The sequence below is a fragment of the Arachis ipaensis genome, chromosome B2 (assembly GCF_059453495.1).
Source record: "Arachis ipaensis isolate K30076 ecotype BB chromosome B2, ASM5945349v1, whole genome shotgun sequence".
Classification (NCBI taxonomy): Eukaryota; Viridiplantae; Streptophyta; class Magnoliopsida; order Fabales; family Fabaceae; genus Arachis; species Arachis ipaensis.
In genome coordinates, this window is record NC_142437.1 from 114,282,104 (window position 1) to 114,296,975 (window position 14,872).

At 32.0% G+C, this 14,872-nt stretch overlaps 1 protein-coding gene across 1 annotated transcript; it reads left to right on the forward strand.

Moving 5' to 3' along the window:
• The first annotated feature begins 1,263 nt into the window (after positions 1–1,263).
• LOC107627770 (putative expansin-B2) lies at positions 1,264–4,784 on the forward strand. The gene is made up of 4 exons (XM_088506157.1): positions 1,264–1,435; positions 2,410–2,522; positions 2,752–2,933; positions 4,460–4,784. The coding sequence occupies exons 1-4, from the start codon at positions 1,264–1,266 to the stop codon at positions 4,782–4,784; spliced, it is 792 nt and encodes a 263-aa protein (XP_088362283.1).
• Positions 4,785–14,872: the final 10,088 nt, after the last annotated feature.

Here is a 14,872-nt window from a genome sequence, read left to right on the forward strand (position 1 = left end):
GAAAACTCAAAAAAAAAAAAAAAAAAAAAGACTCCCTCCCCTCCCCACCCGCTAAATGTCGCCTAACTTCACTCCTGTATACATTGTTGGTACTCGGTAGAATATATTTTTGAGCATTTAGATCATTCTCAACATGTTAGTTTTAATCACTTTTATTATTTTTTAGATATTTTATAATCATCGTTATTTGGTTAATTTTATTATTTAAAATGTAAGATGATATTAATTTTAATCACTTTAATGTTGTATATTAAATTTATAATCTTGTGTGTTTTTTTTTTTATAATTTTTAGTGTTTTTAATTATCACGTAGTAATTTATAATATTTTTTAATGTAATTAAAGGTTTTTGTTGTCTAATGCAATTAAGATTTAATGTAATGTATTTAATTACTGTAATAATTATTTAATTTAGTAATTTTTGCAATTATTTTACAATTTCAAATTTTTTATAATTATAATATAGTGTATTATAATTTTTAATTGTTATGACAAGTTTAATAATTTATGATAGTAATATTTTATAATTTAATTACTTTAATATTTTTAAGTAGTCATAATTTATATTTTTTGTGTAATTAATTATAATTATTTAAAAAAAATATTCTGTAGTTTGTAAATAATTATTCTGTAAAAATATTTTTCCAACTTACTCTAAAAATTAATCTGAAAATTTTATAATTATATTTAATATTTTTCTTAAATAATTATATATGATAATAGAGACACATAAGAACTGAACCAAAATATGTCACTAAATACATTTAGCGTCAGAATATTATACAATTTATAATAATAATAATGTATAATGATTCTTTCCTTTTCTTATAAACCTTTTTTATATGGATCATAATTTTCTTCTTGAGCAAGATACGCATTTTTATTTGTAGAAAAAAAATTAATTTTACATAATTTTGTAATTTACTCCTTTGGAATTTTAATCATCCAATTAATACTCTCTTATCTTTATCATTTTCAAAAAAAGAGTTAAAAGATAAAAAAAAAATATATCAACGTTAGTTGCACATGCTTAATAACATTTTAAGTGAATATTTTGAAGTTTTTTTCTTTGAATTATACCAAAAAATTAGAGTTAACATTATTAATATTAATTTTTGACTAATTTGAATGTTGACATGGCCTATTTTTAAACAAAAAATTATATGAAATTTAATTATTAAAATCATGTACTATAAATACTACTAGCTAGCAAGTTTCAAACATGATACATTACTACAGTTGCAAAAACTATCATCAATTCATCATGAAGGTTCACACATTTAATCTTGTAGTCCTTTGTTCTATGCTTTTAAGCACTACTTGCTATTGCATCAACCCCAAATTTTTCAATCCTTCAAAAGTTCCAAATGATGAAAAACCATGGGACCAAACACAAGCTACATGGTATGGAACCCCCGATGGTGCTGGTTCAGATAGTGAGTGAGCAAGTTAAATTATTTTTATTATATATACTTTGTATATTTAATTAATTCACATGCTAATATTATGATTTTTTTTCTTCTTCTTCTTTTTTTGTATGTACCAAGTAAAATGCTTTTATTTATTTTTTTCACGGTTATAAACTAGACTCTGCCAAATCAACTCCCATAGTTGATTTTAACCATTTTAATTTATTACCAATTGCTTTGTCACGGAATTTTTTTTAAAAATTTAAATTAATTTATAAAGACATTTAAACAATATATATATATATAATACATATTTTTTTGGCAATAAAATTATTCTTTGGTTTGAAAAATGAATAATAATGTGTAGATCTAGTCATATTTTGTGCTGAAATTTTATTTATTTATTTATTTGCTTTAGGACTATAAGAATCGAATTTTAAATATTTTAGTTATAATTATTAATTTTTAGAACACTTAAGAATTTAGATAGAGACAGAAGATATATGATATATGATTTTATATCTAATATAGTATATTTTAATAATATATACATTCATATTAAGGATGCAAGTCATAATTAAAAATGATATTCCAATTGACTCAATCAAAGTAATTTGTGTAATAAAATAATTTTTTTAAAAAATTTAAGTTGATAAAAAAAGACATATGAATAACTATATTTTTTTTTAACAATTTGCTGACCCTTACTACTCCTATATTCTTAATACGTTTTCTCATATAAGAATTCTTTTTAGCTTTGTGTCAACTTTTGCTAGCCCTCCATTCATTATTTTTTTTATTTGTGTTGTGACGATTTTTTTTTAGACTGAACAAAAATTGTACTCTAAATTTTTAGATTATATAAAAATTTTAATATTATGTTATAAAATAATTTTTTATAAAAATTTAAATTAATAAAAGGAGATATATAAATAATTATATTTCTAATAATTTATTAATGTTAGAGATTAATATGATTATATTAATGTAATTATGTGTAGGTGGTGCATGTAGTTATGGTAAAACTGTGGAGAGTCCTCCAATTTCTAAATTGACAGCGGCTGTAGGCCATTATATTTTTCGTCAAGGTTATGGATGTGGTGCTTGTTACGAGGTACATTTATTTGCTTTAATTTTTCATAAAAACTATCCTTTTTTTTATTTTTTTTATACGTTTGAGAAATTTATTTTGATAAAATAAAAATAGTGAAAAATCCAAAAGTATTATTTTTAAATATGCTACAATTTTTAATTTTCAAAAAATTAATAAACATAAAAATGTATTAAAGAATGAATTAATGATGAAAAATATGATAACAAATGAAGATGATTATGATATATAGGTGAAATGCACAGATAATGCAGCATGTTCAGGGAAGCCAGTGACAGTGGTGGTAAGTGATGAATGCCCATCGTGTTCAGGATACCATTTCAATCTCAGTGGCGCCGCTTTTGCTTCCATTGCAAATCCAGGTCAACAAGATATTCTTCGTAAACTTGGACAAGTCAACCTTCAATACAGAAGGTATAATGTTTTGCAAATAATTTATTATTTTCAAACTAAATCTTTTATATATAGTAATGAGGAGTGTTAGGGACAGTAAATTTTGTGATTTATAGTCATCAATTAATTATTATTAGTATTTTAATAGTGTAAAATTATATCTAATAGTGTGTGATTACTTTTTTTTGTTAATTAAATACTGACTAAATTTTAATAAAAGTGTTGGACCCTAGACTTTTTCTATAATAATACAATAAATTGGTCCTTTTAATTATTTATGTTTCGGAAAAATTATTAGCTCCAAAAAAAATTAATTTTTAAATAGTTTTAACAAAATAACAAATTAGTCCTTGTTTTTTTCAAAAACTGAAATGTCTTTTATTTTATTTAGGATTAATTTGTTTATTTTTAACAAATATTAGAGACTTTTTTCTGTTAGGGAACAACATTTGAAGCATGAATTGTTTAAAGATCAATTTGGAATATTTATTTACCTGTGCTTTAAAATAAAATTTAAATGATTTTTAATTAACTGGCTTGCTTTTCAAAATCTATTAAAATTTGAAGAATTTGATTGGAATTCATTTAATTTAAATTTTAACTTGTTAAGAACTAAAAACATTAGATTGATCCATTTTAGCCATTACGATTTACAAACACAATCTAATATATATATATATATATATAGACACACACAAAAAAAGTTTTACTACCTCATATTAAGGCACACTCAATAAAATTAGTATGACGATTGAGACCAATAAAAGAAAAGCTCTCCTCATTTGATAATTTTTTAAGATAAAAATATTGAGACATTAAATAATATAAATTTATTTTAAAAAATGAGATAACGACTAATGAGAAAAATGGTTCTATTGGAGACAATTTATCTGACATTAACTTCATACAAAAACTAAGAACAATATAAAAATAAAAAATAAAAAATACAGTATTTTTATCTTATATTATTTTAAATAAAGAATCTTTTTGTCTTTAATATTTGGATCAAATCTCAAATTAAAATTATTTCTAACATTTTAAATATTTTATTTAAATTTTTTACATTTTAAAATTATTACAATATTATCTTATTATCATCTCTATTAATAATTTTATAACAGAAATGCACACATAAATATTATGATTTAGTGTGGCAAACCGATCTCATATTATTGGTAAAAAGATAAAAAGTAAATAAACAAAAAAAAATAACACTAACCATACAAAATCTTAATTATATTTCGTTTTCTCATATGCTAGTGTTACTTATCTTCTTTTTATTTAATTTTTTATTTTTCACTAATGATAATATGAGATCAGTTTTTCATAGTAAATTATAATGTCTTTGTGTGTATTTTTATCACAGAATTAATGGTAAGATAATATTAAAATAATTTGAAAGGTTAACAATTTAAATAGTACATTTAAAATGTTACAGATAATTTTAAAATTATATTTAGTCTAAACGTTAAAGATAAAAATAATACTTTAATCAAATTTTTTTTTTGTATCTCTCTCTCAATTTTTATTTGTATGGTGTTCTTTAGGGTTTCATGCTCATTTGGACGTTCTATAGCATTTAGAATGGGTGAAAATTCTGAACCAAATAAATTAGAAGTATCAATGGAATACGTAAATGGAGATGCAGATATTCATATAGAAAATGGTCCTGAACAAGGTTTAGAGATTTCTCATGTGTGGGGTGCAACTTGGAGTGTTTTTGCTGGTGGTTATGCTATACAACCTCCATTCAATTTTACACTCGTTCAACGTTATCCCGATGGCACCAAAGGAAAGACCATTCTGGTTCCTAATATATTCACACAGGATTGGAAGATCGGTCAAGTTTATCAATCAACGATAAATTTCTAGAAGACTCTTACTAGAAAAATATATTATATTTCTGTTTATAAATAATTGTCCTTTTTTTTAAATAAAAAAATTATGTATTTGATATAAGTATAAAGGGTGATCAATTACTAAATAAGAATCTATGCCATCTTCTTTTACTAGATATAATAAAATATGTGAACTAAAAAAATGAGAGAAGGAGAGTGTGGAGCGAGAGTTTGAGAGTGAAACACAATAAAAAAAGACGATTATGCCGTCGGAAAGGATAAAGGAAAGAGCGTAGGGTGTGTATCGAATGTCAAAGAGAATTCTTTTTGAGAGGCCAGGGTTTAGAAAAGCCATCTAAGATCTCTTTTAGAGATAAGATCATTGGTGTAGAGAAATCCAAAGCCTTTGCATTAGTAGGGTCTTTATTTAGGGATGGTATCTCAAAGTGATAGGTAATCAGAGTGATTTTCGTCCACCGAACATCAGTTTTACGAAAGAGGCGAAGAGCTATCTAACTGAACCATATCAGGAAGCCATCGTGATCAAGGTGTTGGATAAGTATTATGGTTACATGGCTCCTATGCATAAGTTTCGGATAGTATGGCACATCAAAAGAGGGTTTGATTTGTTGTACGTGGGTTTGGATATTTTATGGTTAAATTCGATGTAGCTGCGGATTGTGAGAAGGTCATGTTTGGTGGCCCGTGGTTGATCAATGGCCACTATGTCGCAGTAAAACCATAAGATGTGGACTTTAGGCCATAGAAACAATCTTTTGGATCAACGCTAGTATGGATTTGGGTCTCGGAACTTCCAATTTGGTACTACCTGGAACAAGCAATATTGTGAGTTGCATCTGCAATAGGAATTCTGGTGAAAGTGAACTTGGCCACAAAGGTTACAAAGAGAGGGAGATATGCTCGAGTTTGTGTTCAGATTAATCTTAGAATTGTTGGTAATCAAACATATTATCGTGGAGGGCGTCACTCATGAAGTGGAGTATGAGAGCTTACAGTTAATTCGTTCTATTTATGCACAGTACGGGCATGATAAATCAGTGTGCATAGAAAAGGAGTCTTAAAAAAAAAAGGGTGATGCTTTCAGTAATAGAAAGAATCATGAGGCCCCGACACCAGTGCACTATCAAAAAATTTAAAAAGAGGTTGAATCAGAAGCTCGTGATTTGGGCAAGGATTCTCGTGATTTAGGTGATGAATCAAGAGTTGTTAAAAGGAAGCATATGTGTACGAAATCATTGACTCCTCATGTAAATAATGTTCATGTTAATGAGGCATGCATAGATAATGGAGAGGGCTCAGAACAAGTTCTACGTAAGAAAAAATTTACAATGGGCTATAAATCAAGTTTGAAGGCTCAAGATTGAATGCAGCACAAGTTTGGTTCGGAAAGGGTCCACAAGCCCAATTTGCATGATGATTGATGCAAATCAATTGAAATTAGAATGGTGCAGCGAGAAAAACATGAAAATGTACCATCTTTATCGTACAACACTCTAGCACGTCGTAAAATTTCTCTCTGGAATTTCCTGCGACCTTCCTCCTTGCAAAACTCTCTGATTGATAGAAATGGCAGCGCAACAGAGAGAGCCTCAATAGATGGAAGCGTGGCAGCGGGTGCAGCATTGGGAGTCTAAGGGTGGCAATTATTGAGGATCAGGGAGTGCCAACATCGTAGAACAAATAATCTATTGAAGTTGGTGATTCTATTTAGAGTATTATGTTCTTATTTATTCTGTCTCTATTTTTTGTTAATAGTTTAAATATAATTATTTGAAATATTAGAGGTACTTCTAATAAGTTAGCTCGGGTGCATTGTAAGAAACATGTTAGAAAATTTAGACCTATTTTTTTTTTATTGTGGTTGAAACTCACTCCCCTTTTTAACATTTGAAATTATTCTGAAAAAAGTTTGAGTATCGCTCTATTGGTACAGTGGAAGTGGAGAGACATAAGGGGTATTTGGTTTCTATCATCTACGCAGAGTGCTAGTCTTAAGTTCATTTATGCTTTTGATCAAAGTGTTATGGTTGAAGTTTAGTTTGATCATTTGATTTAGAGGTATAATAGTATTTATGGTAGCTCCCAATTTAATAAAAGAGTTCTCCTTTAGGATTATCGTGTTGCATAATTCATGATTTTTCAAGGACGTTGGATTGTTCTTAGTGATTTTAATGAAATAACCTTTTCTCATTAATCTAAAGGTTGCCAATTTTCTCATCAAAGAGCAGATAGGTTTGCTGCTTCATTAGGGGGATAGTGGTTTGTTTAATCTTAAGACTATTGAAAGACAATTTTTTTTGGTACAGGAGGGTAAAAAATTATGTTGACGTGGCAACAAAACTTGATTTGGTTTATATAAATAGTTGTTGGTTATCTATCTTTTCATAGACCTATGTAGAAGTTTTAAATAGGCTTCAGTCTGATCTTTATCCTATTCTAGTGTGTTGTAAACGCTGTCCTCGTCCTAAAGGGAATCAACCTTTTCGATTTGTTGCTACTTGGACTACTCATCCCAGGTACAGGGATATTATTGTGAACCAGTTATGGTAGCCTGGTAATAGAAGGATTCATGTCAAGCTTTCGAAAATGCAAAAGAATTCCTTATAGTTTAATTCAAAAGTGTTTTGGTAACACTTTTGTTTGAAAATGTGAATTAGAGCTCCAGATTAATTATTTGCAAAAGTGTTTGGAAATGGTGGATGGCATTTATTTGCGTTAGAAAGAGTAATAGTTGATTGATGATTATAATAACACTCTAATGTAAGAAGAGCTCCTATGATTCCAAAAGTCAAGAGAGTAGTGGGTAAGGTTTGGAGATAGGAATATAAGATTCTTTCATGTTCAAACTCTTGTGCAAAAGAAGCATAATAAGATTTATGGTCTTTCCCCTCAAGGAGTTGGGAAGCAAATTTTTTCTACAAAAGCTTATTCTGTCATTCGGATGATATATATTGATATGGGTTGTCTTGGTGATGTGCCTCTTCCTTCTCTGCATGAAGAAACTTGCAGTGATCTTACAACGCTAGTTACTATGAAGGAAGTGAGGACAGTTGTTTTTCACAGAAATTCTTTTAAAGCTCCAGATCCAGATGGGTTCCAAGCTTTCTTTTTCAAGAAATATTGAGAGATTATTAGTCTTGATGTTTGGAATATGGCTAAGCAGGCGTTTTTCATTATTGCTCTTGATCCGAAGATGATGGAAACTTTATTGATTTTTATTTCAAAGGTTAAAATGCCAGTATATCTATGAAAGACTTCAGGCCAATTAGTGTCTGTAACATGGTTTACAAGATCAACACAAAGGTCGTTGTTAATAGGTTTTGTCCTCATCTTGTGGAGATTGTTAGCCCAGTTTCAAGAGGGTTTATTCCGGGACGAGGAACTCCTGACAACATCATTATTGCATAAGGATTTCTCCACTTTATGAAGAAGACTAAATTCAAAAAAGGCACTATGGCTTTTAATTGGTTTGGAGAAAGCTTATGACAGAGTTGACTAGAGATTTTTGACCCATACGCTTGAGAACTTTATTTTTTTTAGTCTTACAATTAATTTGATTATCAATTGTGTCACTGCTTCCTCCTTGTCTATTCTATGGAATGGGAATCATCAAAATGAATTTATTTCTAGTTGGGGTCTTAGGCAAGGAGGCCCTATGTCACCTTATCTTTTGTGTTGTGTATGGAGAGATTGGCATGCTTTATTAGTCATCAGGTTTATCTAGACTTGTGGGAGTCAGTTGCTGTTTCTAAAAGGGGCCAAGAATATCCCACTTAATATTTACAGATGATTTATTTTTATTCTGTAAAGATATAATGAGACAAGTACAAAATGTGATGGTGGTTTTGGAGAATTTTGGTAAAGCATCTAGGATGAAGATTAATGTGGAGAAGTAAAAAGTGCTTTGCTTCAAGAATGTCTCTGCGATAAGGAATGAGATCTTCACTGCGGTGTCTTCCATCATATTTGTACAGAACTTGGAAAAATATCTTGAAGTTACTTTTATCCATTCTAGAGTTACCCGTTCAACTTTTAATGGTGTCCTGAATAAGATTTAAGATAGACTAGTAAGTTGGAAAGGAAGTTTGCTCAACCGAACAGGTAGATTCTGCTTAGTCAATTTTGTTGTAGCTATTATTCCCACATACCAGATGTAAGTCTCTATTTTTTTTAAAGGGACCATCAGTAAACTGGAGTCTATAATGAGATTTTTTTTTAAAAGACAGACTGATGGAAGAGGATTAAATCTTGTTCGCTGGAAGGTGCTGGTTACTCCAAAAAAAATATGAAGGTTTGAGGATTAGAGATCTTTATTGTGCGAATATTGCTCTTCTTGAAAAGATAGTTTGAACTTTTTTTCATCAGCCAAACAACTTATGGGTCTAATTATTGGATGTCAAATACTAATTATCTCAAGATGATTATTTTGGTTATCCCAAGATCAAGAGTTGTCACATTTGAAAGAGTCTTTGCAAGGTTTAGAAAGTGTTGAAGGATGAGTTTGCTTAGTGTATTGGAAATTTGAGCCAGAATTTTTTATTTTCTAGCTGGAAGAGAGAAGGACAGTTATCTAATGAGATGAATTATGTTTCTGATTCAAACCTCCAAATACAGGATATCCGGTGAATTGGTAGGTGACATTTGGAGACTCTTTATTCTCCTCTATCTTAGAATCTAAAAGGTAACATTCTTTCTTACAATCTAAATATGCAAATGGATTCGGAAGTAGGTTGGTACCTGGTATTGGTCTAAGGTTGAATCCAAAGTCTATGACTCATGCAACGTTACTTGTGACTATATAAGCAGTTTTTGTTTGGGAGGAACGGGGGAATTGGCTTTGACTTTGGCGCCAACTTGTTTTGAAAAAGCACAAGTTTTTAGCTTGGCTATGTCTTAGGGGGCTCTTCTTACTGCAAATTTTCACTTCAGAAGAGGGATATTGTCATCGGATAAGTGTCCAAGATGTCTTTCTAGCCAGGAATCGATTTTATATTGTATTTGAAATTGTCCGAAAGCTCAGCTTGTATGGCACATGTTGGATATTTCTTGTCATTCTCTGAATTGAAGAATCGGTTCTTGTATTATAACAGAGAGAATTCGTTCAGGTTCTTTTTGAAACTTTGGTAAATATGGTGAATAAAGAATAATGTCTTCTTTAATCTTCATGAGACTTGGCCTCCAAAAAAAGTAATTTGTCTGACTTTAGCTTTAAAAAAAGGAGCACAGGAGTATTTTTGAATTTCAATGTATGTCCCTCCCCTCTATTCTAAATAGGTATTAGTATAAATCTCGGGTAATTAATAAATAGTTAAGCAATAAATTAATTTTTATTCAAAAAATTAGGAAATCAAATTTGATAAGTTAGAAGGGTAGAAATAATTAAAATATAATTTTTGACACTAATTTTAAAGATTTTAGCCTAAAATTAGACTGTCGGGCCGAAATAATTAGACCGCACCCAAATCAGGCCAAAGGCCCGATCTATAAAACCATCAAACGAGCCTTCTTCATTTTCATTGCTACAAATACGTTGAAGAAGAGAGAGATTAACGTAAAAACCTAACCCTAACATCTCCAAGAATTCTGATGGTTTCAGTGGCTAAGAGAAGGGGGGTTGAATCTTAGCCTCCTTTTTGCTTGCTAACACTTGCTGGACTTAGAAGAGACTTTTCTGTTTTTAGCTCATCACTTCACACGAGACTTTTTCTTTTGTCTCGTCCCTAGCCACGAGACTTTTCTTTTTGTCTCGTCACTTGGCATGAGATATTTTTAGTTTTTGCTCCTGTGCAGTAGAAACAAAAATGGAGTAGAGAAGGGAAGAAAATTACACCCAGATATATCCTGGTTCAGTTGCTAAGTGCAGTGCAGCCTACATCCAGTCTCCATCACAAACATGATGGAATTTCACTATAATCTTCCAGATTACAAACTGTAAAGTGCTAACCCAACTTACAAGGAGATTCCCACAGAATCATGAAACACAACATAGATGAACAAAGGAACTCTAAGACATCTATGGCTTTTTCTTTTAATTTTGCACTCTCTGCCTTTTTCCGCTCTATGGCTTTTTCATACAAACCTCACTGTTTGCCTTTTTCCATGAGACTCAAGACATGACAAAATTAAACAAAAAAAAATACAAAACAGAATACATTGAAGGTGAAGAAAATCTGTAAGCTTAGGTAGCTCTGAGAATCCTATGCCTTGCACTCTCACTGCTTACTTCTAACTCCTTGCTCCAAACAGTGGCTATTCTCCCTTTTTATAGAAGAGAGAAGCCTCCACACTTGAAGCCAAAAACCCAAGCTTAACTTCTTTTTCTTCACACATAATCGGTTCGGCCACACAGAGAGAGAAGAGATAATCATGCAATAACCAACATGCAATTACCTCTAGTCCTTCCTTGGTCATCACTCTTCATCAATCCGAGCTCTCCATCCTTCGCTTGCTCTCCAAGATGAATTTCTGGCCCTTGATGCTTCATGATGATGATGACTTCATCTGCTTCAATCTCTGCCTCTACCATCACTTCACCACTCTAGCTACTTCCTGTGGTGGTTGAGCAGAATCAAAGACAAGCCATCCTCCAAAGATCTTCCTTGCTGGCCGAATCTTCATCAACCATTTTTGGTATGAAGAAGCCAAGATCTCATCACAGAATCTTACCAAGAGTAATGCAGATCTTAGCTACAGCATACTTTTCTTTTGTTATGTTTTCTTGCCATCATTAGTTCGATGGTCTTTAGCTTGCTCATAGCTTCATCTTGATATGTTGCAAGAGCTTCCATAGTTTGCTGTGTAAAGACCGAAACAGGAAGCAAAGATGAGAGAGAGGAGAGAGAAATTTAAACACTAGCTAATGGGTAATGATAAAGTAAAATTAAAGTTCAACTTCCTTGCATAAGGTAGCGTGTAAAGCTACTGAACCCATCAAATCAGTTTCTCTCTCTCACATTTATCTTTCCAATGCTAGCATATTAGAATTTGAGATCCATCCCATAATGATAAATGGAATCCGTTGGAAACATGAAGTAACTTTGCTTTCTTTCTTATTTTGGTTTCGGACCAAACAAGCATGAGAGGCATTCATCAAAGTTAAAATTGGGCTTGGTAGCAACAACATTTAATTTCTGGCCCAATAATAACATTTGCTTTCCTGATAAAATTTGGATCAAGCAATGATCAAATGGAAAAGCATGTGACACACTTAGGCTTAGAGCAACCAAACTCATTCGGGCCCAATTTAAAACACAACATTGTCTCAGCCACAATGATCATAATAAATTAATATCAAAGTTGAGCATTTATAAACATATTGGGCTTGCACCAGAGTTTCATTTTCGGCCCAAAAATAGCACCTGCAACAAAATTATTTAATCAATATATGTTAAGTGAAAATTAGATTAATAATTTTATAATTAATTGTTTTTAATAATGTTTAGTCATCACAAATATTAGTTTAGAGTTTTCCAAACTCATCAATCTCCCCCTTGATGACAAACATTATTAAAATTGAAATGGAAAGAAATTTAAAGATTGAGTAAAGAGTACTCCCTTTAAATTTGAATTTCTCCCCTTTTCAAGTTATCACATGGCTCCCCCTTAATATATACCATTGTTACCAAGGGAAGCACCAACCTGTAACATTTAATCAAGCTTCAAGTAACAATGTTATTTAGCATATTTATTACGTGATGCTAAATGCTTGATTTATGAGCAGTTTTAAATTGATAATCAAAACTCATTTGATATCATAAACTGACTTACTGCTCAAACTACATAATTAATTTATTTTGAAAAAAGATTTTGCTGTTCAAATATTTTTCACTAAATCAGAGCAATCATGGTTATGGTAGGAAAAATATTTTTCATCAACATGATATAATCTTTCCAGACACAGCAACTTTCATTAATTCAAAGTAAAGGAACTGCCAAAAATAAATCCAATCATCAATCATTCTATCAAGGTAATTCAAATTTCTTACAAACACATATTTTACCAAGATAATTAAATGGCAGTAGTTAAAGTAAAACCGAATGCTATATTAACAAAACATCTTCAAACATAATCCTAATTCATTTTCACAATGCATTATTTATCATCAACAAGGGTGATCATGAACTCTCAAAGAGAATTTCATCCCCTGTTTTCCAGTTTCAATTTTGGACCAATTTCCTCCCCCTTTTGGCATCAAGGGGCATTATGTACCTGCAGCAAGAAGGCATTGGCAATACAACAAAATATTCATAAAATGCTAAAGATGTCAAAGTGTCAAGGAGCAGTGAGTATCAAGTCATGCTACTACAAAAGAAAGATTGAGCCTAATCATGCCAATATCAAATAACATAAAACAACAGTCATCAATCATCTGATAGATGGAAAGCAGAGTCCTCAGCGCCTTCTTCACTATCATCTCCCAGATCCTCCTTAAGACCTTCTAACATCAGATCGACCCTATCTTGGCATCTTTTCCAAGCTTTCTCGCTCTCATAAGCTAGCTTACGGGCCTCTTTGTGATATTGAACCATCATTTCTGCTATGTTTGAGAATTCACCCAAAATCTGTTTGATGGATTTGGCTGTTTTGGAAGATTCTGGCCTACCTTCATAGTCACTATCAGAGGCAACAGATTTGCGCCCTTTGGTTCCCTTAGTCGCTCCTCCTCCTTTGATTGAGGACACCTTGTTCTCTACAGCCTCATTCAACAGATCAACTTTAAAGTATTCAAAAATTCTAGTTAAAAATATACCATAAGGCAGGTTAGCCTTTTTGGTGCTTCTAACAGAATCCCACATATGCCTAATCATAATATAACCAAAGGATATCGGTGTAGAGGTAACCAAAGTAAATAATATGAGACAGTCAGAAAATGTTACTCGGTTGTGTGAGCCGCTTTGGGGAGTCAAAATGTGGGTGATGATTCGGTGAATCAGAGAGTTGACTGGTCCTAGAGCTTTGTGGGTTGGAGTCATTCCATGCAAGCCAGAGAGGTTCTCACAAATGTGCTGAAGAGCCGTTTTGTATGAAATACCGACTTGTGTATCCCATTTTTCTGCCATGTACGCTCGCGGTCCTTCATCCTTGAAGCCCAGGGCCGCTCCAATGGTCTCAGAATCAAGGGCTATTTGAACCCTTTTGACATAGGAATGAAGAGAGCCGTCAATGAGTCGCATATTGGCGTAAAATTCCCGGACTAGGCCAGGATAGACTAGTTTCTAAATGAGAAGAAGTGGCTTCCAGTTGAGGAGTTCAAACAGAGGAGAGATGTTGATGCCTTTGTTAGAGAGAGTGTCAAGATTGACAAGGTAGGTTGCACACAAGTGACGTTTTTCCATAACTTCCTTGTGAAACTCAAAAGAGGTACAAGAGTTGAATCTGCTTGGATCATAATGAGAGTGAGTCTTGCTGTACTTGTTTTTGAATTCCAGGGATTCCAAATTTGGAGGTTCGGTGGTGTTGTTTAGTGCAAATCCCTTGGTTTTGTGAGCTTTTTCCGGGGGTAGTTCTCTTTGGTGATGAAGGTGGTGGTGAATGAATGGGCGAGGTATGAGATTCTTCCTCTTCCTCAATGCGGGGCTCCTTATTTTTCCCGCTTCTTCTTCTTCCGAAACTCTTCTGTGCTATTACTTTCTTCCTCATGGCTTCGGTGTGCTTGGTTGGGGGTGAGGGAGAAGATGAAGAAGTAGAATGTATGTGGATGTGAGTGTGGGTTTGAGGGGTTGATGGTTTTTGAGAGAGAAGGATTCTTTCACTCTTTCTTGGCGCGGTTTTCTTTTTCATGGTGATGGAAGAATGGAATATGAAAGATTGATGAAGTAACCGAATTGAGTGGGGGAGAAGCAAGGTGAGTGACACATTAAATGTGGATTGGAGAGAGAGACTTTGGTGGAGGTAATGACCATTAGTGGATGGTTAATGACCATTATGGTATAGTTATTACCCAAAATGATTCCTTTTTTTATTTTTGAAATCAAAAACTGAAAAGTTGTTGCCTTAAATCAAGGGATTAGATGGAGAGAGGGATTTGATTTGACAATAACCACTTCCAAAAAGATATGATGACACAAGGAAGAGGATTCTTATTTGCATAGAGAGACAAC

What these genes read in the sequence shown, in the direction of transcription:
- LOC107627770 (XM_088506157.1), top strand. Translation starts at nt 1,264, where the DNA reads ATGAAGGTTCACACATTTAATCTTGTAGTCCTTTGTTCTATGCTTTTA. An exon ending in GATGTGGTGCTTGTTACGAG is followed by an intron (nt 2,523 to 2,751) that starts GTACATTTATTT and finishes TATGATATATAG; the next exon opens with GTGAAATGCACAGATAATGC. An exon ending in GTCAACCTTCAATACAGAAG is followed by an intron (nt 2,934 to 4,459) that starts GTATAATGTTTT and finishes GGTGTTCTTTAG; the next exon opens with GGTTTCATGCTCATTTGGAC.